This window comes from Oncorhynchus tshawytscha, linkage group LG10 (assembly GCF_018296145.1).
Source record: "Oncorhynchus tshawytscha isolate Ot180627B linkage group LG10, Otsh_v2.0, whole genome shotgun sequence".
NCBI lineage: Eukaryota > Metazoa > Chordata > Actinopteri > Salmoniformes > Salmonidae > Oncorhynchus > Oncorhynchus tshawytscha.
This window is the reverse complement of record NC_056438.1, coordinates 13325109-13350530: the sequence shown is the minus strand read 5'-3', so window position 1 is coordinate 13350530 and position 25422 is coordinate 13325109. Positions and strand designations below refer to the sequence as shown.

The 25422-nt window shown below is 47.0% G+C and overlaps 1 protein-coding gene across 1 annotated transcript; it reads right to left on the bottom strand.

Annotated features, from left to right (window-relative positions):
* Positions 1-468: 468 nt before the first annotated feature.
* Positions 469-24456, bottom strand: LOC112259738 (polyunsaturated fatty acid 5-lipoxygenase). Its single transcript, XM_042328160.1, has 15 exons — positions 24112-24456; positions 16408-16554; positions 15760-15961; positions 15453-15534; positions 15158-15280; positions 13466-13572; positions 11428-11600; positions 3902-4045; positions 3567-3770; positions 2992-3078; positions 2561-2730; positions 2266-2387; positions 1889-1989; positions 1506-1676; positions 469-956 (listed from the first exon to the last, which is right to left on the bottom strand). The coding sequence occupies exons 2-15, from the start codon at positions 16552-16554 to the stop codon at positions 777-779; spliced, it is 2013 nt and encodes a 670-aa protein (XP_042184094.1). The 5' UTR covers positions 24112-24456; the 3' UTR covers positions 469-776.
* Between the last annotated feature and the right edge of the window lie 966 nt (positions 24457-25422).

Here is a 25422-nt window from a genome sequence, read left to right as displayed (position 1 = left end):
CAAGTTTTGAGGGAGTGTGAAATTGGCATGCTGACTGCAGGAATGTCCACCAGAGTATTTAATGTTAATTTCTCTACCATAAGCCGGCTCCAATGTCGTTTTGGAGATTTTGGCAGTACGTCCAACCGGCCTCACAACCGCAAGCAGTTTACTGATGTCAACATTGTAAACAGGTTATGGCATGGGCAGGCAGAAGCTACGAACAGCCAACACAATTGCATTTTATCGATGGTAATTTTAATGCACAGAGATACCGTGACGAGATCGTGAGGCCCATTGTCGTGCCATTCACGGCCCCATGTGGCAAGGATCTACACACAATTCCTGAAAGCTGAAAATGGCCCAGTTCTTCCATGGCCTGCATACTCACCAGACATGTCACTCGTTGAGCATGTGTGGGATGCTCTGGATCGACGTGTACGACATCGTGTTTCAGTTCCCGCCAATATCCAGCAACTTCGCACATCCATTGAAGAGGAGTGGGACAACATTCCACAGGCCGCAATCAACACCCTGATCAACTTTATGCGAAGGAGACGTGTTGCGCTGCATGAGGGAAATGGTGGTCACACCAGATACTCAATGGTTTCCTGATCCACAACCCCTATTTAAAAATTTTTTTTTTTTGTATGTCTAGATGCATATCTGTATTCCCAGTCATGTGAAATCCATAGATTAGGGCCTAATGAGTTTGTTTCAATTGACTGATTTCCTTATATGAACTGTAACTCAGTAAAATCTTTACAATTGTTGCATTTATATTTCTGTTCAGTATATTATATAGTGATGCTGTTCTCGATGCGGCTGGGCAGGAGGAAAAGATAGGGCAACTCTAGTCCCTCGTTCTGGGTCAGGATGTGTTCCTCTATCTCCTTCAGTTCCTGTCTGAACTTGTCAATCACCTCCTGGGCCTGGGACTCTGTGAAGTACTGCTCCCGGTACTGACCCAACGGAATCTGAGAGAAGGGGAGAAGGAAGAGAGGAGGGAGAGAGGGGAGAAGGAGGGTGTGTAGGGTTAGTATGTGCTTGGGTCTCAGTAAAGTACTGCTCCTGGTACTGACCCAATGAGAAAAATAGGCGAAATGAGGAAGAGTAAGGCTCTATACTGGTCCTGACCCAATGGGACCTGTAGGGAGGGAGAGAGGGGGAACTAAAAAGCATGAAAATAGAGTGGAGAGGAAATAGTCAATCTGCAGATGTACCAATGTGCTGTTGCCCTACGTCTGGGAATTCCCGAGACTAGAGAGAAAATGCAAAATGGAGAAGTGAAGAATCCTAGCTTGAAATATTTACATTTAGCTATATGAATCTCTGGTTTTATTTTATGATTGAAAGTACAGGGAGTGTTAAATTTTTCACCGTGCCTTGTGATCAGAGTTTACCCATCTATGTTTATAACCAAAGGTGGGAAAGAAAAATGAAAGGAGGTGGGAGACGAGCGTTGCATTCTAGTTTCATCCCATTTCATACTATAAATGTGACCCACTGTTGTTGTTTTAACTTACTGCGTCCGGTTGTGGCCGACCCAGGTGCCATGTGATCGCCATCTCCAAACATGTTTGGCTGACGTCTGGGAGGGTGTCCATGATCATCTCCATGGTAACAGCGTCCTTATCCGTTGGGGGAGGGTGGCGCATTGTGCACGGGGTGTTGGGTACCCACGCACACCAGTCAAACTATGTTAGAGTGAGATGAGTAACTTAATAGGTGTGTGTGTTGTTGTTTTTTTTTTACTATTCTTGTGGGGACCAGACAGAAGTCTCCACAAGGAAACAAACAAAACTTTGAGCTAGGTTAGGATTAATGGTTATGGAAAATAGGATTTGGAATGGGACTGAATTGTGTGCTCCCACAAGGTTAGCTGTACAAGACTGTGTGTGTACTGTACCTGTCCATTGTTGGTGGCTGCATGCTGTGCTGAGCTTGTGAAGATAGCGACACTCAGCAGTGTGATCAGCTCTGTCTTGTTGTGTAGTTCCCTGGCCAGACCTGAGAGGAAGGACACATCAGTCAATATTACCCAGTAAGAAATCATTTCAACTAAGGGTCCATCCGTAGCGCTGAAGATCTGTGTTGCAGCGCGGTTGACATTTAAAAGTAATTTCGGATTCAGCAGACATATGCAGCATTTTCTGAGAATGCAATTCCACGAACACGGTAACGTTGCCTTTAAATGTCAACCACTCTGCCATGCAGATCTTCCACGCTTACGTATTGAATCCAGTCCTGAGTCTGAGGAGGTGGGGGTAGTGGTGCATGACTGACCAAATCTGGGCACATCAACGAAGCCCTCCTCAGCGATGTCCTTTATCCAGGCCTGCAGCTCAGTGTCCTCCACTACATCACTGTCATAATGGTAGTACAGTGACACCATCCCTGAGACAAAACTGGGGAGGGAGAAAGAGAGAGGGGGGGGGGAGTGAAATAGCTTATTTTCCCAATGTGCATTTCAACATATCCATATTTCAGGCCTGAAGACCATGTCCTCTCCCTGCTTTCCTCCGACAATCTTATAAACAATATTTCTGTGGTCATAAAGGAGTGGTGATGGATATTGTACCTGTGTATGGCGTCCCACAGTATCAGGCTGTATTCCCTGTAGAAGTAGTTTCTGAGCTTGGTGGCTCCGCGCTGCTGGAAGTCCTGGTAGGGCTGCAGAGAGCGGTAGGTCAGGACTTTGTACTCATTCTGGGCTAGGATCAGAAGCCCCTCTCCTCCTGTAGACACCACCTGGAGAGACAGTATTTCCTCATCAATTATACTCTTGTCTATGTCAAAACTATTCTATGTTTTTAAAAAACATGTTGTTTCTGAAGCTGCCTCAATACAACAATATAGGGTCAGTTGAGCCCTCAAGATACTGGGGTCCTGTGTGGCACCAGGGCTGCGGGTTCAATTCCCACGGGGGGGGGGCTGTATGAAAATGTTTGCACTCTACTGTAAGTGTCTGCTAAAATGTAAACAAGGAATAGAACGGTAAGACTGACATACCCTTTTGAAGATGCCGTCGGCTGAGAGGAGCTGAGTGCGCCCCCTGCAGTTAATCTCCAGAGTATAGCGTAGGTGAGGAGCCAGGAGCTACAGTAGAGACGGAGAGAGGGGTTAGCCACACCACACACCACCCCACCACCAGGTGAGGAGCCAGGAGCTACAGTAGAGACAGAGAGAGGGGTTAGCCACACCACACACCACCAGGTGAGGAACCAGGAGCTACAGTAGAGACAGAGAGAGGGGTTAGCCACACCACACACCACCAGGTGAGGAACCAGGAGCTACAGTAGAGACAGAGAGAGAGGGGTTAGCCACACCCCACCACCAGGTGAGGAACCAGGAGCTACAGTAGAGACAGAGAGAGGGGTTAGCCACACCACACCACCACCAGGTGAGGAACCAGGAGCTACAGTAGAGACAGAGAGAGGGGTTAGCCACAGCACACACCCCCAGGTGAGGAACCAGGAGCTACAGTAGAGACAGAGAGGGGTTAGCCACACCCCTCCACACTAGGTGAGGAGCCAGGAGCTACAATAGAGACAGAGAGAGGGGTTAGCCACAGCACCCCCCCCTACCTTATATACTGGATGGACGGCAGGTAGCTGTCGTAATGTTGACACACAGAACACCTCCACCACCAGGTGAGTTCTCAACAGGTGGGACAGGAGCTGGAACACCTGGAACTCTGAGTGACGGACCCAGATCTTGGCCAATAGCCAGGCCAGGGGCGGGTTTTTAGGCAGGAAGATGGGCGTGTCCAAGCCAGGAGTCTGCCCTAGCTGGAGAAGAGGGGGGATAGATAACGTGTATGTTTATGGCTTTACTATCCTTGTTGAGATTGAGGCTGTTCTGAGGGAAAAAGGGAGTGCAACTCAATATTAGGATAGTGTGTGTGTGTGTCCAGCCCTACCTGTATGGCGATGGGTATGAGTCCCTGGTCTGGGTGTTCATACAGCAGACAGAGAGGAGCAGCGATGTACTGTGGTTTCCCTCTGATTACGTTGGTAGGAACACCATCCATGATGGCATAGTCTACCAAGTAGATGTTACCCGCCTAGAGAGAGCATGAAAATATGTAGAGACGGTTGAGGTTACGGTTGAGACTAGGGTTAGGGTTGAGGCTAGGGTTAGGGTTGAGACTAGGGTTACGGTTGAGACTAGGGTTACGGTTGAGACTAGGGTTAGGTTTGAGACTAGGGTTAGGGTTGAGACTAGGGTTAGGTTTGAGACTAGGGTTACGGTTGAGACTAGGGTTAGGTTTGAGACTAGGGTTACGGTTGAGACTAGGTTTACGGTTGAGACTAGGGTTAGGGTTGAGGCTAGGGTTAGGGTTGAGGCTAGGGTTGGGGTTAGGGTTGAGGCTAGGGTTAGGGTTGAGACTAGGGTTAGGGTTGAGACTAGGGTTACGGTTGAGACTAGGGTTTGGTTTGAGACTAGGGTTACGGTTGAGACTAGGGTTAGGTTTGAGACTAGGGTTAGGTTTGAGACTAGGGTTACAGTTGAGACTAGGGTTAGGTTTGAGACTAGGGTTACGGTTGAGACTAGGGTTAGGGTTGAGACTAGGGTTAGGGTTGAGACTAGGGTTAGGGTTGAGACTAGGGTTAGGTTTGAGACTAGGGTTAGGTTTGAGACTAGGGTTAGGTTTGAGACTAGGGTTAGGGTTGAGGCTAGGGTTACGGTTGAGGCTAGGGTTACGGTTGAGACTAGGGTTACGGTTGAGACTAGGGTTAGGGTTGAGGCTAGGGTTAGGGTTGAGACTAAGGTTAGGTCTAAGAGGGTTTCTGTTTATGCTGGTATCAAACCTTGGGTTTTACGGGCCTGTTTTTATATTGTACATCAGACTGTTCTAGAGAGGGTGAGAGAACATGACAGACCGAAAGCTCCGAGGGGTCACTCACGACAGTTCAGCAACAGGAGGAAGACAATTATTGATAAAGTGTAAAACAAGTTACATTTTAAAACAAATGTTATATAGTAAAATCATAAAACATGCCAACTGGATCAATTAAATAAATCATTAAATAAATACATAATTGGATATCCCCCCAAGAGATGAAGGGAAGTGTTCCAAAGATAAGTGCTTGATATAATAATATTTTGTATAAAAAAGACAAAACCAAATTGAGCAAATAAATACATTCTTTGAACTTCTTCCTCTCTAGGTTAGAGTTGAGGTGGAGTTAGGTTTAGGGTTGAGGTGGAGTTAAGTTTAGGGTTGAGGTGGAGTTAGGATTAGGGTTGAGGTGGAGTTAGGTTTAGGGTTGAGGTGGAGTCAGGGTTGAGGGTGGAGTTAGGGTTGAGGGTGGAGTTAGGCTTGAGGGTGGAGTTAGGGTTGAGGGTGGAGTTAGGGTTGAGGGTGGAGTTAGGGTTGAGGGTGGAGTTAGGGTTGAGGGTGGAGTTAGGGTTGAGGTGGAGTTAGGGTTGAGGTGGAGTTAGGGTTAGGGTTGAGGTGGAGTTAGGGTTGAGGGTGAGATGGGGTTAGGGTTGAGGTGGAGTTAGGGTTGAGGTGGAGTTAGGGTTAGGGTTGAGGTGGAGTTAGGGTTGCGGGTGGAGTTAGGGTTAGGGTTGAGGGTGGGGTTAGGGTTGAGGGTGGAGTTAGGGTTAGGGTTGAGGGTGGAGGGTGGGGTTAGGGTTGAGGGTGGAGTTAGGGTTAGTGTTGAGTTAGGGTTAGGGTTGAGGGTGGAGTTAGGGTTGAGGGTGGAGTTAGGGTTGAGGCTGGAGTTAGGGTTAGGGTTGAGGGTGGACTTAGGGTTAGGGTTGAAGGTGGAGTTAGGGTTGAGGGTGGAGTTAGGGTTGAGGGTGGAGTTAGGGTTAGGGTGGAGTTAGGGTTAGGGTGGAGTTAGGGTTAGGGTTGAGGGTGGGGTTAGGGATGAGGGTGGGGTTAGGGTTGAGGGTGGAGTTAGGGTGGAGGGTGGGGTTAGGGTTAGGGTTGAGGGTGGAGTTAGGGTTAGGGTTGAGGGTGGAGTTAGGGTTAGGGTTGAGGGTGGAGTTAGGGTTAGGGTTGAGGGTGGAGTTAGGGTTGAGGTGGAGTTAGGGTTGAGGGTGGAGTTAGGGTTGAGGGTGGAGGGTGGGGTTAGGGTTGAGGGTGGAGTTAGGGTTGAAGGTGGAGTTAGGGTTGAGGGTGGAGTTAGGGTTAGGGTTGAGGTGGAGTTAGGGTTAGGGTAGAGATGGGGTTAGGGTTGAGGTGGAGTTAGGGTTGAGGTGGAGTTAGGGTTAGGGTTGAAGGTGGAGTTAGGGTTGAGGGTGGAGTTAGGGTTGAGGGTGGAGTTAGGGTTGAGGGTGGAGTTAGGGTTAGGGTTGAGATGGGGTTAGGGTTGAGGTGGAGTTAGGGTTGGGGTTGAGGTGGAGTTAGGGTTAGGGTTGAGGTGGAGTTAGGGTTAGGGTTGAGGATGGAGTTATGGTTGAAGGTGGAGTTACGGTTAGGGTGGGTTGAGGGTGGAGTTAGGGTTAGGGTTGAGGGTGGAGTTAGGGTGGAGTTAGGGTTAGGGTTGAGGGTGGAGTTAGGGTTAGGGTTGAGACTAGGGTTACGGTTAGACTAGGTTACGGTTGAGACTAGGGTTAGGGTTGAGGCTAGGGTTAGGGTTGAGACTAAGGTTAGGTCTAAGAGGGTTTCTGTTTATGCTGGTATCAAACCTTGGGTTTTACGGGCCTGTTTTTATATTGTACATCAGACTGTTCTAGAGAGGGTGAGAGAACATGACAGACCGAAAGCTCAGGGGTCACTCATGACAGTTCAGCAACAGGAGGAAGACAATTATTGATAAAGTGTAAAACAAGTTACATTTTAAAACAAATGTTATATAGTAAAATCATAAAACATGCCAACTGGATCAATTAAATAAATCATTAAATAAATACATAATTGGATATCCCCCAAGAGATGAAGGGAAGTGTTCCAAAGATAAGTGCTTGATATAATAATATTTTGTATAAAAAGACAAAACCAAATTGAGCAAATAAATACATTCTTTGAACTTCTTCCTCTCTAGGTTAGAGTTGAGGGGAGTTAGGTTTAGGGTTGAGGTGGAGTTAGGTTTAGGGTTGAGGTGGAGTTAGGTTTAGGGTTGAGGTGGAGTTAGGTTTAGGGTTGAGGTGGAGTCAGGGTTGAGGGTGGAGTTAGGGTTGAGGGTGGAGTTAGGCTTGAGGGTGGAGTTAGGCTTGAGGGTGGAGTTAGGGTTGAGGGTGGAGTTAGCGTTGAGGGTGGAGTTAGGGTTGAGGTGGAGTTAGGGTTGAGGTGGAGTTAGGGTTAGGGTTGAGGTGGAGGTTGAGATGGGGTTAGGGTTGAGGTGGAGTTAGGGTTGAGGTGGAGTTAGGGTTAGGGTTGAGGTGGAGTTAGGGTTGCGGGTGGAGTTAGGGTTAGGGTTGAGGGTGGAGTTAGGGTTAGGGTTGAGGGTGGAGGGTGGGGTTAGGGTTGAGGGTGGAGTTAGGGTTGAGTGTTGAGTTAGGGTTAGGGTTGAGGGTGGAGTTAGGGTTGAGGGTGGAGTTAGGGTTGAGGCTGGAGTTAGGGTTAGGGTTGAGGGTGGACTTAGGGTTAGGGTTGAAGGTGGAGTTAGGGTTGAGGGTGGAGTTAGGGTTGAGGGTGGAGTTAGGGTTAGGGTGGAGTTAGGGTTAGGGTGGAGGGTGGAGTTAGGGTTATGGTTGAGGGTGGGGTTAGGGTTGAGGGTGGGGTTAGGGATGAGGGTGGGGTTAGGGTTGAGGGTGGAGTTAGGGTGGAGGGTGGGGTTAGGGTTAGGGTTGAGGGTGGAGTTAGGGTTAGGGTTGAGGGTGGAGTTAGGGTTAGGGTTGAAGGTGGAGTTAGGGTTGAGGTGGAGTTAGGGTTGAGGGTGGAGTTAGGGTTGAGGGTGGAGGGTGGGGTTAGGGTTGAGGGTGGAGTTAGGGTTAGGGTTGAGGGTGGAGTTAGGGTTGAAGGTGGAGTTAGGGTTGGGGTGGAGTTAGGGTTAGGGTTGAGGTGGAGTTAGGGTTAGGGTAGAGATGGGGTTAGGGTTGAGGTGGAGTTAGGGTTGAGGTGGAGTTAGGGTTAGGGTTGAAGGTGGAGTTAGGGTTGAGGGTGGAGTTAGGGTTGAGGGTGGAGTTAGGGTTGAGGGTGGAGTTAGGGTTAGGGTTGAGATGGGGTTAGGGTTGAGGTGGAGTTAGGGTTAGGGTTGGGGTTGAGGTGGAGTTAGGGTTAGGGTTGAGGTGGAGTTAGGGTTAGGGTTGAGGATGGAGTTATGGTTGAGGGTGGAGTTACGGTTAGGGTGGGTTGAGGGTGGAGTTAGGGTTAGGGTTGAGGGTGGAGTTAGGGTGGAGTTAGGGTTAGGGTTGAGGGTGGAGTTAGGGTTAGGGTTGAGACTAGGGTTACGGTTGAGACTAGGGTTACGGTTGAGACTAGGGTTAGGGTTGAGGCTAGGGTTAGGGTTGAGACTAAGGTTAGGTCTAAGAGGGTTTCTGTTTATGCTGGTATCAAACCTTGGGTTTTACGGGCCTGTTTTTATATTGTACATCAGACTGTTCTAGAGAGGGTGAGAGAACATGACAGACCGAAAGCTCCGAGGGGTCACTCATGACAGTTCAGCAACAGGAGGAAGACAATTATTGATAAAGTGTAAAACAAGTTACATTTTAAAACAAATGTTATATAGTAAAATCATAAAACATGCCAACTGGATCAATTAAATAAATCATTAAATAAATACATAATTGGATATCCCCCCAAGAGATGAAGGGAAGTGTTCCAAAGATAAGTGCTTGATATAATAATATTTTGTATAAAAAAGACAAAACCAAATTGAGCAAATAAATACATTCTTTGAACTTCTTCCTCTCTAGGTTAGAGTTGAGGTGGAGTTAGGTTTAGGGTTGAGGTGGAGTTAGGTTTAGGGTTGAGGTGGAGTTAGGTTTAGGGTTGAGGTGGAGTCAGGGTTGAGGGTGGAGTTAGGGTTGAGGGTGGAGTTAGGGTTGAGGGTGGAGTTAGGGTTGAGGGTGGAGTTAGGGTTGAGGGTGGAGTTAGGGTTGAGGGTGGAGTTAGGGTTGAGGTGGAGTTAGGGTTAGGGTTGAGGTGGAGTTAGGGTTAGGGTTGAGGTGGAGTTAGGGTTGAGGTTGAGATGGGGTTAGGGTTGAGGTGGAGTTAGGGTTGAGGTGGAGTTAGGGTTAGGGTTGAGGTGGAGTTAGGGTTGCGGGTGGAGTTAGGGTTAGGGTTGAGGGTGGGGTTAGGGTTGAGGGTGGAGTTAGGGTTAGTGTTGAGTTAGGGTTAGGGTTGAGGGTGGAGTTAGGGTTAGGGTTGAGGGTGGAGGGTGGGGTTAGTGTTGAGGGTGGAGTTAGGGTTAGTGTTGAGTTAGGGTTAGGGTTGAGGGTGGAGTTAGGGTTGAGGGTGGAGTTAGAGTTAGGATTGAGTTAGGGTTAGGGTTGAGGGTGGACTTAGGGTTAGGGTTGAAGGTGGAGTTAGGGTTGAGGGTGGAGTTAGGGTTGAGGGTGGAGTTAGGGTTAGGGTAGGGTTAGGGTGGAGTTAGGGTTAGGGTTGAGGGTTGAGGGTGGGGTTAGTGTTGAGGGTGGGGTTAGGGTTGAGGGTGGGGTTAGGGTTGAGGGTGGAGTTAGGGTGGAGGGTGGAGTTAGGGTTGAGGGTGGAGGGTGGGGTTAGGGTTGAGGGTGGAGTTAGGGTTAGGGTTGAGGGTGGAGTTAGGGTTGAAGGTGGAGTTAGGGTTGAGGGTGGAGTTAGGGTTAGGGTTGAGGTGGAGTTAGGGTTAGGGTAGAGATGGGGTTAGGGTTGAGGTGGAGTTAGGGTTGAGGTGGAGTTAGGGTTAGGGTTGAAGGTGGAGTTAGGGTTGAGGGTGGAGTTAGGGTTGAGGTGGAGTTAGGGTTGAGGGTGGAGTTAGGGTTGAGGGTGGAGTTAGGGTTAGGGTTGAGATGGGGTTAGGGTTAGGGTTGGGGTTGAGGTGGAGTTAGGGTTAGGGTGGAGTTAGGGTTAGGGTGAGGATGGAGTTATGGTTGAGGGTGGAGTTACGGTTAGGGTGGGTTGAGGGTGGAGTTAGGGTTAGGGTTGAGGGTGGAGTTAGGGTGGAGTTAGGGTTAGGGTTGAGGGTGGAGTTAGGGTTAGGGTTGAGGGTGGGGTTAGGGTTGAGGGTGGGGTTAGGGTTGAAGGTGGAGTTAGGGTTGAGGGTGGAGTTAGGGTTAGGGTTGAGGGTGGGGTTAGGGTTAGGGTTGAGGGTGGGGTTAGGGTTGAGGGTGGGGTTAGGGTTGAGGGTGGAGTTAGGTTTAGGGTTGAGGGTGGAGTTAGGGTTAGGGTCGAGGTGGAGTTAGGGTTGAGGTGGAGTTAGGGTTAGGGTTGAGGTGGAGTTAGGGTTAGGGTTGAGATGGAGTTAGGGTTAGGGTTGAGGGTGGAGTTAGGGTTAGGGTGGGTTGAGGGTGGAGTTAGGGTTAGGGTTGAAGGTGGAGTTACGGTTGAGGGTGGAGTTAGGGTTGAGGTGGAGTTAGGGTTGAGGGTGGAGTTAGGATTGAGGGTGGAGTTAGGGTTAGGGTTGAGGTGGAGTTAGGGTTGAGGGTGGAGTTAGGGTTGGGGTTGAGGTGGAGTTAGGGTTGGGGTTGAGGTGGAGTTAGGGTTAGGGTTGAGGTGGAGTTAGGGTTGAGGGTGGAGTTATGGTTAGGGTTGAGGGTGGAGTTAGGGTTGAGGGTGGAGTTAGGGTTAGGGTTGAGATGGGGTTAGGGTTGAGGTGGAGTTAGGGTTGGGGTTGAGGTGGAGTTAGGGTTGGGGTTGAGGTGGAGTTAGGGTTAGGGTTGAGGTGGAGTTAGGGTTGAGGGTGGAGTTACGGTTAGGGTGGGTTGAGGGTGGATTTAGGGTTAGGTTGAGGGTGGAGTTAGGGTTAGGGTTGAGGGTGGGGTTAGAGTTGAGGGTGGGGTTGAGTGGAGTTAGGGTTAGGGTTGACGGTGGAGTTAGGGTTAGGGTTGAGGGTGGGGTTAGAGTTGAGGGTGGGGTTGAGGGTGGAGTTAGGGTTAGGGTTGACGGTGGAGTTAGGGTTGAGGGTGGAGTTAGGGTTGAGGGTGGAGTTAGGGTTGGGGTTGAGGTGGAGTTAGGGTTAGGGTTGAGGGTGGAGTTAGAGTTGAGGTGGAGTTAGGGTTAGGGTTGAGGGTGGAGTTAGGGTTAGGGTTGAGATGGAGTTAGGGTTAGGGTTGAGGTGGAGTTAGGGTTGAGAGTTGAGGGTGGAGTTAGGGTTAGGGTTGAGGGTGGAGTTAGAGTTGATGGTGGAGTTAGGGTTAGGGTTGAGGGTGCAGTTAGGGTTAGGGTTGAGGGTGGAGTTAGGGTTAGGGTTGAAGGTGGGGTTAGGGTTGAGGGTGGGGTTAGAGTTGAGGGTGGAGTTAGAGTTGAGGGTGGAGTTAGAGTTGATCCAGGATATGGACATGAAGATAGCATTAGGGTTAGTATAGGGTGGCATTTGGAATGCAGACAGAGAGACAGAGGGGCCCCACCTTGAGTTCCTTCTCAAGGGTGGTTCTTGGGGCCAGCGACCCCTGCACCATGTCTCCAGAGACGGGGAAGTTTCCCGGAAGCTTCTTGCAGCGCTGGATCATTCTGGGGTTTGAACCGTTCAGACACTGGTACCCGAAGAACGAGTCTTCCTTCCAGTGCTCCATACAGTATTCTGGAATCATAGGGCGAATCAATTTATCAATCACAAAATAAAAAAAGTACTGTCTGAATAAACAATTCTTAATAAACAATCTACACGAATATATAATAGGACTGACAGGGTGAAGACAGAGAAGGATTATTCCGTACAGATGTAAGATCTTAGTTTGACCAGTTTGCAACAGCAGGAACATTATCCTGCAGCAACAGGAAATGTGAATGATTATGTGGATTATAATTCATGGACATTTTTTGTTAGGGTTGATACATTTGTCATTAGGGCAAATCAAGTCTGACATGTTAAAGTGGAATAGACCAAACTTTAGAAGCCTTTTAAAACCTTGAATACCCTTCAAGTTTACATTTACAGCTGTGCAGAAAAAATGTAAGCAACAAAAGAGTGATCTGTAGTGTCAGAATATTAATACATGGACTATATATTGAAGGAGAAACAATTGTTTAATCAAAGATTGAAAATGCTATATACTGACTGAGTTACACACACTGGTGTTGCAATATTCAGAGGCCTCACTTCCCCAAAAATACAGGAAGAGACAGCTATGTTGGCCTATACTCTACGAGGACTAGCACCTCTAACTCTAATAAAATACATGCCCAAAAGTATGTCGAACATCTCACTCCGAAGTATGTCGAACATCTCACTCCAAAGTATGTCGAACATCTCACTCCAAAGTATGTCGAACATCTCACTCCGAAGTATGTCGAACATCTCACTCCAAAGTATGTCGAACATCTCACTCCGAAGTATGTCGAACATCTCACTCCAAAGTATGTCGAACATCTCACTCCAAAGTATGTCGAACATCTCACTCCAAAGTATGTCGAACATCTCACTCCGAAGTATGTCGAACATCTCACTCCAAAGTATGTCGAACATCTCACTCCAAAGTATGTCGAACATCTCACTCCAAAGTATGTCGAACATCTCATTCCAAAGTATGTCGAACATCTCACTCCAAAGTATGTCGAACATCTCACTCCAAAGTATGTCGAACATCTCACTCCGAAGTATGTCGAACATCTCACTCCGAAGTATATCGAACATCTCACTCCAAAGTATGTCGAACATCTCACTCCAAAGTATGTCGAACATCTCACTCCAAAGTATGTCGAACATCTCACTCCAAAGTATGTCGAACATCTCACTCCAAAGTATGTCGAACATCTCACTCCAAAGTATGTCGAACATCTCACTCCAAAGTATGTCGAACATCTCACTCCAAAATCATGGGCATTAATATGGAGTTGGTCCCCCCCCCTTTGCTGCTATAACAGCCTCCACTCTTCTGGGAAGGCTTTCCACTAGATGTTTGAACATTGCTGCTATAACAGCCTCCACTCTTCTGGGAAGGCTTTCCACTAGATGTTGGAACATTTCTGCGGGGACTTGCTTCCATTCAGCCACAAGAGCATTAGTGAGGTCGAGCCTGGCTCGCAGTCGGCATTCCAATTCCTCCCAAAGGTGTTCAATGGGGTTAAAGTCAGGGCTTTGTGCAGGCCAATCAAGTTATTCCACACTGATCTCAACAATCTCATTTCTGTACACTTCACAATAACATCACTTACAGTTGACCGGGGCAGCTCTAGCAGGGAAGAAATGTTACTAACTGACTTGTTGGAAAGGTGGCATCCTATAACGGTGCCACGTTGAAAGTCTAGCGATGCGCGGGTTGACTCATAACCCCAGTCCCCACGGTTACATCCCGCAGGGCGGACAGTTTTGGAGTCATTAAATAGTGTGTGTCTGAAGGGTGGGCGGGTTGAATACTTTGGCCATGTTGTGTACCTGTAGCATTACATACAACAGTACCCACAATGCTCTATTCAGTAGTCTATTTATGTGCCACTGTACTCTACCAGATATGGGGCTCCTGAGTTTCCAGAAGCATCGTTTGAAGTCTTCCAGATTGTCCCATGACTTCCCAAACCTGATGGCTAGCTTCTTCAAAGACAGCTCTAGAAGACTTAGAGGGGGGAAGGAATGAGGGATGGGGAGGGAGGGAGGAGAAAAAGAGACAACAGGAAAAAACATTTTCAAACACATTTTCTTAAAATAAGGAAGCTACTACAGTTGAAGTCGGAAGTTTACATACACTTAGGTTGGAGTCATTAAAACTCGTTTTTCAACCACTCCACAAATTTCTTGTTAACAAACTATAGTTTTGGCAAGTCGGTTAGGACATCTACTTTGTGCATGACACAAGTAATCTTTCGAGCAATTGTTTACAGATTATTTCACTTATAATTCACTGTATCACAATTCCAGTGGGTCAGACGTTTACATACAATAGGTTGACTGTATCTTTAAACAGCTTGGAAAATTCCAGAAAATTATGTCATGGCTTTAGAAGCTTCTGATAAATGGTGTCAATTAGCCTGAGTCAATTGGTATTGGAATAAACACCATGGGACCACGCAGCCGTCTTACCGCTCAGGAAGGAGATGCGTTCTGTCTCCTAGAGATGAACGTACTTTGGTGCGAAAAATGCAAATCAATCCCAGAACAACAGCAAAGGACCTTGTGAAGATGCTGGAGGAAACAGGTACAAAAGTATCTATATCCACAGTAAAACAAGTTCTATATCGACAACCTGAAAGGCCGCTCAGCAAGGAAGAAGCCACTGCTCCAAAACCACCATAAAAAAGCCAGGCTACGGTTTGCAACGCACATGGGGACAAAGATCATACTTTTTGCAGAAATGTCCTCTGGTCTGATGAAACAGAAATAGAACTGTTTGGCCATAATGACCATCGTTATGTTTGGAGGAAAAAGGGGGAGGCTTGCAAGCCGAAGAACACCATCCCAACCGTGAAGCACGGTGGTGGCAGCATCATGTTGTGGGGGTGCTTTGCTGCAGGAGGGACTTGTGCACTTCAAAAAATAGATGGCATCATGAGGTAGGAAAATCATGTGGATATATTGAAGCAACATCTCAAGACATCAGTCAGGAAGTTAAAAGCTTGTTTGCAAATGGGTCTTCCAAATGGACAATGACCCCAAGCATACTTCCAAAGTTGTGGCAAAATGGCTTAAGGCCAACAAAGTCAAGGTATTGGAGTGGCCATCACAAAGCCCTAACCTCAATCCTATAGAAAATGTGTGGGCAGAACTGAAAAAGTGTGTGCGAGCAAGGAGGCCTACAAACCTGACTCAGTTACACCAGCTCTGTCAGGAGGAATGGGCTCAAATTCACTTGTAGAAAGCTTGTGGAAGGCTACCCGAAACGTTTGACCCAAGTTAAACAATTGAAAGGCAATGCTACCAAATACTAATTGATTGTATGTAAACATCTGACCCACTGGGAATGTTGTGAAAGAATTAAAATCTGAAATAAATAATTATCTTTACTATCATTCTGACATTTCACATCCTTAAAATAAAGTGGTGATCCTAACTGACCTAAAGCAGGGAATTTGTACTAGGATTAAATGTCAGGAATTGTGAAAAACTGAGTTTAAATGTATTTGGCTAAGGTGTATGTAAACTTCCGAATTCAACTGTATATTAGGCAATGTGGGAAGGGCATAAGGGGGGTCTGTATGACTCACGCGTAGTGTAAGGAGCTCTCAAAGTCACTCCTCTTCTCATTGTCGAAGCGAACATCCTGATGAAGGTCTGCCTCGGTCTTCGCATCAATACACTTGGGAATCCCAGGAGCCCATGCAACCCATCTGGATAAACAACAGACAAACACAACCGCAAGGACTTGGCTCAGTTTCTCGAGGGATTGGAATTGAGACGTGTGTGTGTGTGTGTGGAAAAGTGTGTGTATTCATGGCTGTGCATGTACACATACTGTAAATGGATGCATGTCTCTAACAACATTTCTGTAATGTAACTGACCTGTATACCGCCTGTCTCTCCTGCAGTTCTGCTTTTCTGTGAGCCAAAAGCTGAGGAGAGGTGTCGTCACTGAGTCTCATTGCTGAAGGAGGGAGTGAGAGAGAGCAGGGGAGAGAAAGAGAACAGGATACAGACAGAGAGATGACTCACTCACATCCTTCTCTAACCTCTATTTGACCTTCATCCTTTGTTTTCACCCAATTTAGGACACAGATCTAGGATCAGCTTTCTCGCCCCAAAACCTAACCTTTATCACAAAACTTGAGATCGGTATCTTGAAGGGCAACCTCTTTGTTTTACCATTTACCTGTGCCTTCTCGTAGCTCCACCTTGACATCTCCTATGAGCCAGCGGTAACAGGGGAAGGTGAGGGCTGTACCACCACCTGGTGGCGCCACGGTGACATAGAGACAGAACCAGTTATCCTCTACCCAGTACCTCTGTTTCTCCAGACGCACCAAAAGGACACGACCCAGAGGACCCGGGCTACACACCTTGTATTCATCCACCTGGAGGGGAGGGAGGGAGCGGGTGATGGGGAGGGAGGGGGAGATGGGGAGGGAGGGAGCGGGTGATGGGGAGGGAGGGAGCGGGTGATGGGGAGGGAGGGAGGGAGCGGATGATGGGGAGGGAGGGGGAGATGGGGAGGGAGGGGGAGATGGGGAGGGAGGGAGCGGGAGATGGGGAGGGAGGGAGCGGGGGATGGGGAGGGAGGGAGGGAGCGGGTGATTGGGAGGGAGGGAGGGAGCGGGTGATGGGGAGGGAGGGAGCGGGTGATGGGGAGGGAGGGAGCGGGTGATGGGGAGGGAGGGAGGGGGAGATGGGGAGGGAGGGAGGGGGTGATGGGGAGGGAGGGGAGATGGGGAGGGAGGGAGATGTTATACTGATCCTTTTGAGTGAGAGAGAAGGGTTGGGAGCATGAATTCACACACACACAGTGCTGCTCCATACTCACCGCTCCTCTACAGAAGTCCAGTCCAGGGTTATCCAGTGTTGTTCTCTCGCTGTCTCCTTTCTCTCCCACCAGAGTAATGTATATGTAGTTATTGGTCCCTGAATACTCTGATGTGCCTGTAGCAACTGTCACATTATACTCCTCCATCTAACACACACACACACACACACACACACACTATATTGACAAAACATTTTATGACCTCCAAAATGACAAAACACGGTCACCACATCTACTGGCAACTTGGCATGCAATGCCCTGTTGTAGTGGAGGAACGAGCCTACATCTGTGTGCCTAAGGGTCAATTCTACCGAGGAGTCTAAGGACATGCATGGATGAGTAGCCTACATCAGTTAGACAGTTATGAGAACACACCTGTTAGGAACATACCTGCACCTCTAGACTTACAATGGAGGGAAAATACACCCTCAAGCTCTGAAATACCCTTGACATATGAAGGGACAGATTAAGTAACTTAATAAAAGTGTTCTATGTGTATCATACCAGGTACTGTAGATACACTCAGTACCCCCATGAGGACATCCAGCTAAACAGGTAGATACACTCAGTACCCCATGAGGATATCCAGGTAGATACACTCAGTACCCCCATGAGGACATCCAGGTAGATGCACTCAGTACCCCCATGAGGACATCCAGGTAGATACACTCAGTACCCCATGAGGACATCCAGGTAGATACACTCAGTACCCCCATGAGGACATCCAGGTAGATACACTCAGTACCCCCATGAGGATATCCAGGTAGATGCACTCAGTACCCCCATGAGGACATCCAGGTAGATACACTCAGTACCCCCATGAGGACATCCAGCTAAACAGGTAGATACACTCAGTACCCCCATGAGGACATCCAGGTAGATACACTCAGTACCCCCATGAGGACATCCAGGTAAACAGGTAGATACACTCAGTACCCCCATGAGGACATCCAGGTAGATACACTCAGTACCCCCATGAGGACATCCAGGTAGATACACTCAGTACCCCCATGAGGACATCCAGGTAGATACACTCAGTACCCCCATGAGGACATCCAGGTAGATACACTCAGTACCCCCATGAGGATATCCAGGTAGATACACTCAGTACCCCCATGAGGATATCCAGGTAGATACACTCAGTACCCCCATGAGGATATCCAGGTAGATACACTCAGTACCCCCATGAGGACATCCAGGTAGATACACTCAGTACCCCCATGAGGATATCCAGGTAGATACACTCAGTACCCCCATGAGGACATCCAGGTAGATACACTCAGTACCCCATGAGGACATCCAGGTAAACAGGTAGATACACTCAGTACCCCATGAGGACATCCAGGTAAACAGGTAGATACACTCAGTACCCCCATGAGGATATCCAGGTAGATGCACTCAGTACCCCCATGAGGATATCCAGGTAGATGCACTCAGTACCCCATGAGGACATCCAGGTAAACAGGTAGATACACTCAGTACCCCCATGAGGATATCCAGCTAAACAGGTAGATACACTCAGTACCCCCATGAGGATATCCAGGTAGATGCACTCAGTACCCCCATGAGGACATCCAGGTAGATACACTCAGTACCCCCATGAGGACATCCAGGTAGATACACTCAGTACCCCCATGAGGATATCCAGGTAGATGCACTCAGTACCCCCATGAGGATATCCAGGTAGATGCACTCAGTACCCCCATGAGGACATCCAGGTAGATGCACTCAGTACCCCCATGAGGATATCCAGGTAGATGCACTCAGTACCCCCATGAGGATATCCAGGTAGATGCACTCAGTACCCCCATGAGGACATCCAGGTAGATGCACTCAGTACCCCCATGAGGACATCCAGCTAAACAGGTAGATATCCTCATGGGGGTACTGAGTGTATCTACCTGGATATCCTCATGGGGGTACTGAGTGCATCTACCTGGATGTCCTCATGGGGGTACTGAGTGCATCTACCTGGATATCCTCATGGGGGTACTGAGTGCATCTACCTGGATGTCCTCATGGGGGTACTGAGTGTATCTACCTGGATGTCCTCATGGGGTACTGAGTGTATCTACCTGGATATCCTCATGGGGGTACTGAGTGTATCTACCTGGATGTCCTCATGGGGTACTGAGTGTATCTACCTGGATGTCCTCATGGGGGTACTGAGTGTATCTACCTGTTTAGCTGGATGTCCTCATGGGGTACTGAGTGCATCTACCTGGATATCCTCATGGGGTACTGAGTGTATCTACCTGGATGTCCTCATGGGGGTACTGAGTGCATCTACCTGGATATCCTCATGGGGTACTGAGTGTATCTACCTGGATGTCCTCATGGGGGTACTGAGTGCATCTACCTGGATATCCTCATGGGGTACTGAGTGTATCTACCTGTTTAGCTGGCATGTCCTCATGGGGTACTGAGTGCATCTACCTGGATATCCTCATGGGGTACTGAGTGCATCTACCTGGATGTCCTCATGGGGGTACTGAGTGCATCTACCTGGATATCCTCATGGGGGTACTGAGTGTATCTACCTGGATATCCTCATGGGGGTACTGAGTGCATCTACCTGGATATCCTCATGGGGGTACTGAGTGTATCTACCTGGATGTCCTCATGGGGGTACTGAGTGCATCTACCTGGATATCCTCATGGGGTACTGAGTGTATCTACCTGGATGTCCTCATGGGGGTACTGAGTGTATCTACCTGTTTACCTGGATGTCCTCATGGGGGTACTGAGTGTATCTACCTGGATATCCTCATGGGGGTACTGAGTGTATCTACCTGGATATCCTCATGGGGGTACTGAGTGTATCTACCTGGATGTCCTCATGGGGGTACTGAGTGTATCTACCTGGATGTCCTCATGGGGGTACTGAGTCAAATCAAATCAAATCAAATTTTATTTGTCACATACACATGGTTAGCAGATGTTAATGCGAGTGTAGCGAAATGCTTGTGCTTCTAGTTCCGACAATGCAGTAATAACGAGCAAGTAATCTAACTAACAATTCCAAAAAAAACTACTGTCTTATTATACACAGTGTAAGGGGATAAAGAATATGTACATAAGGATATATGAATGAGTGATGGTACAGAGCAGCATAGGCAAGATACAGTAGATGATATCGAGTACAGTATATACATATGAGATAAGTATGTAAACCAAGTGGCATAGTTAAAGTGGCTAGTGATACATGTATTACATAAGGATGCAGTCGATGATATAGAGTACAGTATCAACGTATGCATATGAGATGAACAATGTAGGGTAAGTAACATTATATAAGGTAGCATTGTTTAAAGTGGCTAGTGATATATTTACATCATTTCCCATCAATTCCCATGATTAAAGTGGCTGGAGTAGAGTCAGTGTCATTGACAGTGTGTTGGCAGTAGCCACTCAATGTTAGTGGTGGCTGTTTAACAGTCTGATGGCCTTGAGATAGAAGCTGTTTTTCAGTCTCTCGGTCCCAGCTTTGATGCACCTGTACTGACCTCGCCTTCTGGATGACAGCGGGGTGAACAGGCAGTGGCTCGGGTGGTTGATGTCCTTGATGATCTTTATGGCCTTCCTGTAGCATCGGGTGGTGTAGGTGTCCTGGAGGGCAGGTAGTTTGCCCCCGGTGATGCGTTGTGCAGACCTCACTACCCTCTGGAGAGCCTTACGGTTGAGGGCGGTGCAGTTGCCATACCAGGCGGTGATACAGCCCGCCAGGATGCTCTCGATTGTGCATCTGTAGAAGTTTGTGAGTGCTTTTGGTGACAAGCCGAATTTCTTCAGCCTCCTGAGGTTGAAGAGGCGCTGCTGCGCCTTCCTCACGATGCTGTCTGTGTGAGTGGACCAATTCAGTTTGTCTGTGATGTGTATGCCGAGGAACTTAAAACTTGCTACCCTCTCCACTACTGTTCCATCGATGTGGATGGGGGTGTTCCCTCTGCTGTTTCCTGAAGTCCACAATCATCTCCTTAGTTTTGTTGACGTTGAGTGTGAGGTTATTTTCCTGACACCACACTCCGAGGGCCCTCACCTCCTCCCTGTAGGCCGTCTCGTCGTTGTTGGTAATCAAGCCTACCACTGTTGTGTCGTCCGCAAACTTGATGATTGAGTTGGAGGCGTGCATGGCCACGCAGTCGTGGGTGAACAGGGAGTACAGGAGGGGGCTCAGAACGCACCCTTGTGGGGCCCCAGTGTTGAGGATCAGCGGGGAGGAGATGTTGTTGCCTACCCTCACCACCTGGGGGCGGCCCGTCAGGAAGTCCAGTACCCAGTTGCACAGGGCGGGGTCGAGACCCAGGGTCTCGAGCTTGATGACGAGCTTGGAGGGTACTATGGTGTTGAATGCCGAGCTGTAGTCGATGAACAGCATTCTCACATAGGTATTCCTCTTGTCCAGATGGGTTAGGGCAGTGTGCAGTGTGGTTGAGATTGCATCGTCTGTGGACCTATTTGGGCGGTAAGCAAATTGGAGTGGGTCAAGGGTGTCAGGTAGGGTGGAGGTGATATGGTCCTTGACTAGTCTCTCAAAGCACTTCATGATGACGGATGTGAGTGCTACGGGCGGTAGTCGTTTAGCTCAGTTACCTTAGCTTTCTTGGGAACAGGAACAATGGTGGCCCTCTTGAAGCATGTGGGAACAGCAGACTGGTATAGGGATTGGTTGAATATGTCCGTAAACACACCGGCCAGCTGGTCTGCGCATGCTCTGAGGGCGCGGCTGGGGATGCCGTCTGGGCCTGCAGCCTTGCGAGGGTTAACACGTTTAAATGTCTTACTCACTTCGGCTGCAGTGAAGGAGAGACCGCATGATTCCGTTGCAGGCCGTGTCAGTGGCACTGTATTGTCCTCAAAGCGGGCAAAAAAGTTATTTAGTCTGCCTGGGAGCAAGACATCCTGGTCCGTGACTGGGCTGGGTTTCTTCCTGTAGTCCGTGATTGACTGTAGACCCTGCCACATACCTCTTGTGTCTGAGCCGTTGAATTGAGATTCTACTTTGTCTCTGTACTGGCGCTTAGCTTGTTTGATAGCCTTGCGGAGGGAATAGCTGCACTGTTTGTATTCAGTCATGTTACCAGACACCAGTGTATCTACCTGGATGTCCTCATGGGGGTACTGAGTGTATCTACCTGGATATCCTCATGGGGGTACTGAGTGTATCTACCTGGATATCCTCATGGGGGTACTGAGTGTATCCAGCTAAACAGGTAGATACACTCAGTACCCCCATGAGTAAACAGGAATTGGAGCTGGGAAAACACCTCTCTCTTACCTCACTTTAACTGCTGTTTGCACCTGTGCTTTTAGATGTCATGTTTTCCTAGTGTGTAGTCGGTTCAGCTCTTTCCCTACAGTGATATCACTTATTAACTTATGTTTCCTCCAAAATGGCACCCTATTCCCTATGTAGTGCACTACTTTTAACAGGCCCCTATGGACCCTGGTCAAAAGTAGTGCACTATATAGGGAATAGGGTGCTATTTGTGAAGCAACCAAAGAGTGTTGCCAAGTAGTTTTGTATTGTCTCAGTTGGTAGAGCAGTGCTTGCAACACTGGGGTTGTGGGTCCTAGTCCCATGGGAATGGACTACTGTAAGTTGTTCTGGGTAAGAGTGCCTGCTAAATGACTAAATGTGAAAAAATGCAGTGTAACTCTCACAGAACAGATTATGTTTGCCTGTGATACGGTGTGGGTGGTGCCATTGGTATTAAACAATAGCATTGAACGGTTGCACAATCCCGTGTAGGCTTTCTTCAGAATTTACTTCAACAGTCAAGTAAATTAATACCCACATGCCTTGGGGCAAGTGCTATTTTTATTCTATTACCGCGAAAACAATGGGGAGACAATGATGTCAAATGTATTTACATCAGCTGATATCTCAAAGTGCTATACAGAAACCCAGCCTAAAACCCCAAACAGGAAGCAATGCAGATGTAGAAGCAGCTAAACAGAAATATCACATCTTTGTGTAGAAAGATTGGTGTCGGTGTTCTATTATAATAGCATTCTAAGGGTATTCCAATCCTTCAGGCATTAGAATTTACTGTGAGAGTTGAGCCAGAATTCTATTAATGTATTCTATTAATTCTATTTCTATTATCACCCCTTTGTGTCAGTGGTATTTGTGTTCTATCATAGCATTCTGGGAGTAACCCAATCCTTTAGTCTGTAGTAGACTGTACGGTGAGAGTTGAGCCAGCTAGCCGATTAACTGGAACAGTGGCTCATTGTGAAATACATCATGCACCAGTTGGTGTTATTCATGTAGTTTTAAAAGGTTGAAACTATCAGCTTTAAAAAGGTTTTCCCCGTTAAGAGGCAATAGTGCTCTGCTGCGTGGTTCTGTACATAGCTTGTTCCGAAGACAATGATGAAAAGACGGCATTTGCAACTTGAGAACAACATAATGTCCACAGTCCCTGTCCTACAACCTGGTCTCAAAGACTACCACCGCAAAACTTCTGCTTTTCAGCCATAGAAATGCAGATAGATATTTCTGACACCAAGCATTGCCATAAAGGGAATTACTGTGTGCTATTGTGTTTGTCATGTTTAAATGACAGCATAGTGCAGATTCAAACACACTCTGTTATGTCAACCATTCGGATGCAGGTAGTTATGACACTACACAGTCTGGTTTTAGTCTCGTACACCACAATATGAGTAACGACTGTATTTTACAGAACTACACAGTCTGGTTTTAGTCTCGTACACCACAATATGAGTAACGACTGTATTTTACAGAACTACACGGTCTGGTTTTAGTCTCATACACCACATTATGAGTAACGACTGTATTTTACAGAACTACACGGTCTGGTTTTAGTCTCATACACCACATTATGAGTAACGACTGTATTTTACAGAACTACACGGTCTGGTTTTAGTCTCATACACCACATTATGAGTAACGACTGTAGTTTACAGAACTACACAGTCTGGTTTTAGTCTCATACACCACATTATGAGTAACGACTGTATTTTACAGAACTACACAGTCTGGTTTTAGTCTCATACACCACATTATGAGTAACGACTGTATTTTACAGAACTACACGGTCTGGTTTTAGTCTCATACACCACATTATGAGTAACGACTGTATTTTACAGAACTACACGGTCTGGTTTTAGTCTCATACACCACATTATGAGTAACGACTGTATTTTACAGAACTACACGGTCTGGTTTTAGTCTCATACACCACATTATGAGTAACGACTGTAGTTTACAGAACTACACAGTCTGGTTTTAGTCTCATACACCACATTATGAGTAACGACTGTATTTTACAGAACTACACAGTCTGGTTTTAGTCTCATACACCACATTATGAGTAACGACTGTATTTTACAGAACTACACGGTCTGGTTTTAGTCTCATACACCACATTATGAGTAACGACTGTAGTTTACAGAACTACACTGGTAAGAACTACCACTACACGGTCTGGTTTTAGTCTCGTACACCACAATATGAGTAACGACTGTAGTTTACAGAACTACACTGGTAAGAACTACCACTACACAGTCTCACATCTATACTCTCGGTTCTCCTCAAATGACTGAACAGAGGATTTCAAGATCAAACTGTTCTATACTTTTTGACCTTGTGTTTCAGTCTGTTTCTACCTTGCATTCCCTGAGGTACAAAACCCAGTCCACAGTAAAAACAAAAAGGTAAAAGGAGGGACATACCTCAGCTGTTAGTGAAAGGAACAGAAAGTCCACTGTCTAATGCTTCTCTTTGCCTCTCTCTTTCTCCCTCTGCTTTGTTTCTGTGTCAGTAACTCTCCCTCTCTTCCCCCCTCTCTCTGAAATCTCACAGTTAGCTTGTTCACACTACTGTGCACCAGTTCAGTGGTCCAACTGCAATCTGCTATGTTGCAAACATCCTCTCTGATGAGACCACATCTCTCCCTTCCTCAATCATTTACATGGTTTTACTACCTGTCCACATTTCCAAACTAATGAATTGGCTTCTCACTCTCTCTTTCTCACTTTGTTTAGGTCTACACACACCAGTCCTCTGCTCCCCCTTCCACTCTCTCGCACAAGGAAGCACACCAACGAGTCCCTACAGACAGATAAGGTTGACAAACTATCACTATCGGAGAGATCTTTCAAAACCTGCAGTCCAAAAATATGTAAACACAACAAGCATCGCTCCTCAGCATACACCTCCATACAATAGTTTACGCACTGTTATATATAATGGTGTATTAGTGTAATTTCAGATGTCCTCTTTAGACAACCCCTGTAGGGAAGTCTAATACCGAGAATTTAAAAAAAGGAAATGCATTCGGAGAAAATATGACTTGACATTCAAATTAGGTTCTCAACATACAGTACCAGTCAAGCTTGGACACACCTACTCATTCAAGGGTTTTTCTTTAAAAAAAATGTTTTACATTGTAGAATAATAGTGAAGACATCAGAACTATGAAATAACACATAGCTAGAAAAGTTAGATAAGTTACAGAGGACAATTATTTGTCTGTGGCTTTAGACCTGCAGCACTAAACATTTCAGTTAAAACGCATCAATAAATAAATACAAACATATAGTACCAGTCAGAAGTTAGGACACACCTACTCGTTCAAGTGTGCAAAGTTGTCAAACGTCAAAAAATATGTTTTTATTTGTTTAACCATTTTTTGGTTACTAAAGGATTCCATTTTTGTTATTTCATAGTTTGTGTGTTCACTATTATTTTATAATGTAGAAAATATTAACACTTGCAACTGGTACTGCATGCCAACAAGCATCCTGTTAGTCACTCTGCTAATAGCTTCTATGCACAGCCTGGACCCAGGGGTAGACGTAACATAAGCAACGTAAATACTCCAATTAGTATCATACTGTATGATATGTTTCCGGTGGTATGTATTCATTTGTGGATGTCCATCATCCATTTCAAATGATATGTTAGGAAATGCAATTTGTACAATATGTTACAAATTCCAATGTGTTGTGGCTAATGTTGGCTAGGTGGCCAACGTTAGCTAG

Bases quoted from the DNA above. Each gene is read 5' to 3' on its own strand.
- LOC112259738 (XM_042328160.1), bottom strand. From the start codon at position 16,554: ATGGAGGAGTATAATGTGACAGTTGCTACAGGCACATCAGAGTATTCA. The intron at 3,079-3,566 runs GTAGGGGGGGGT...TCTCTACTGTAG, and splicing joins CCGTCCATCCAGTATATAAG to CTCCTGGCTCCTCACCTACG. The intron at 2,388-2,560 runs GTACAATATCCA...CTCCCTCCCCAG, and splicing joins CTGTGGGACGCCATACACAG to TTTTGTCTCAGGGATGGTGT.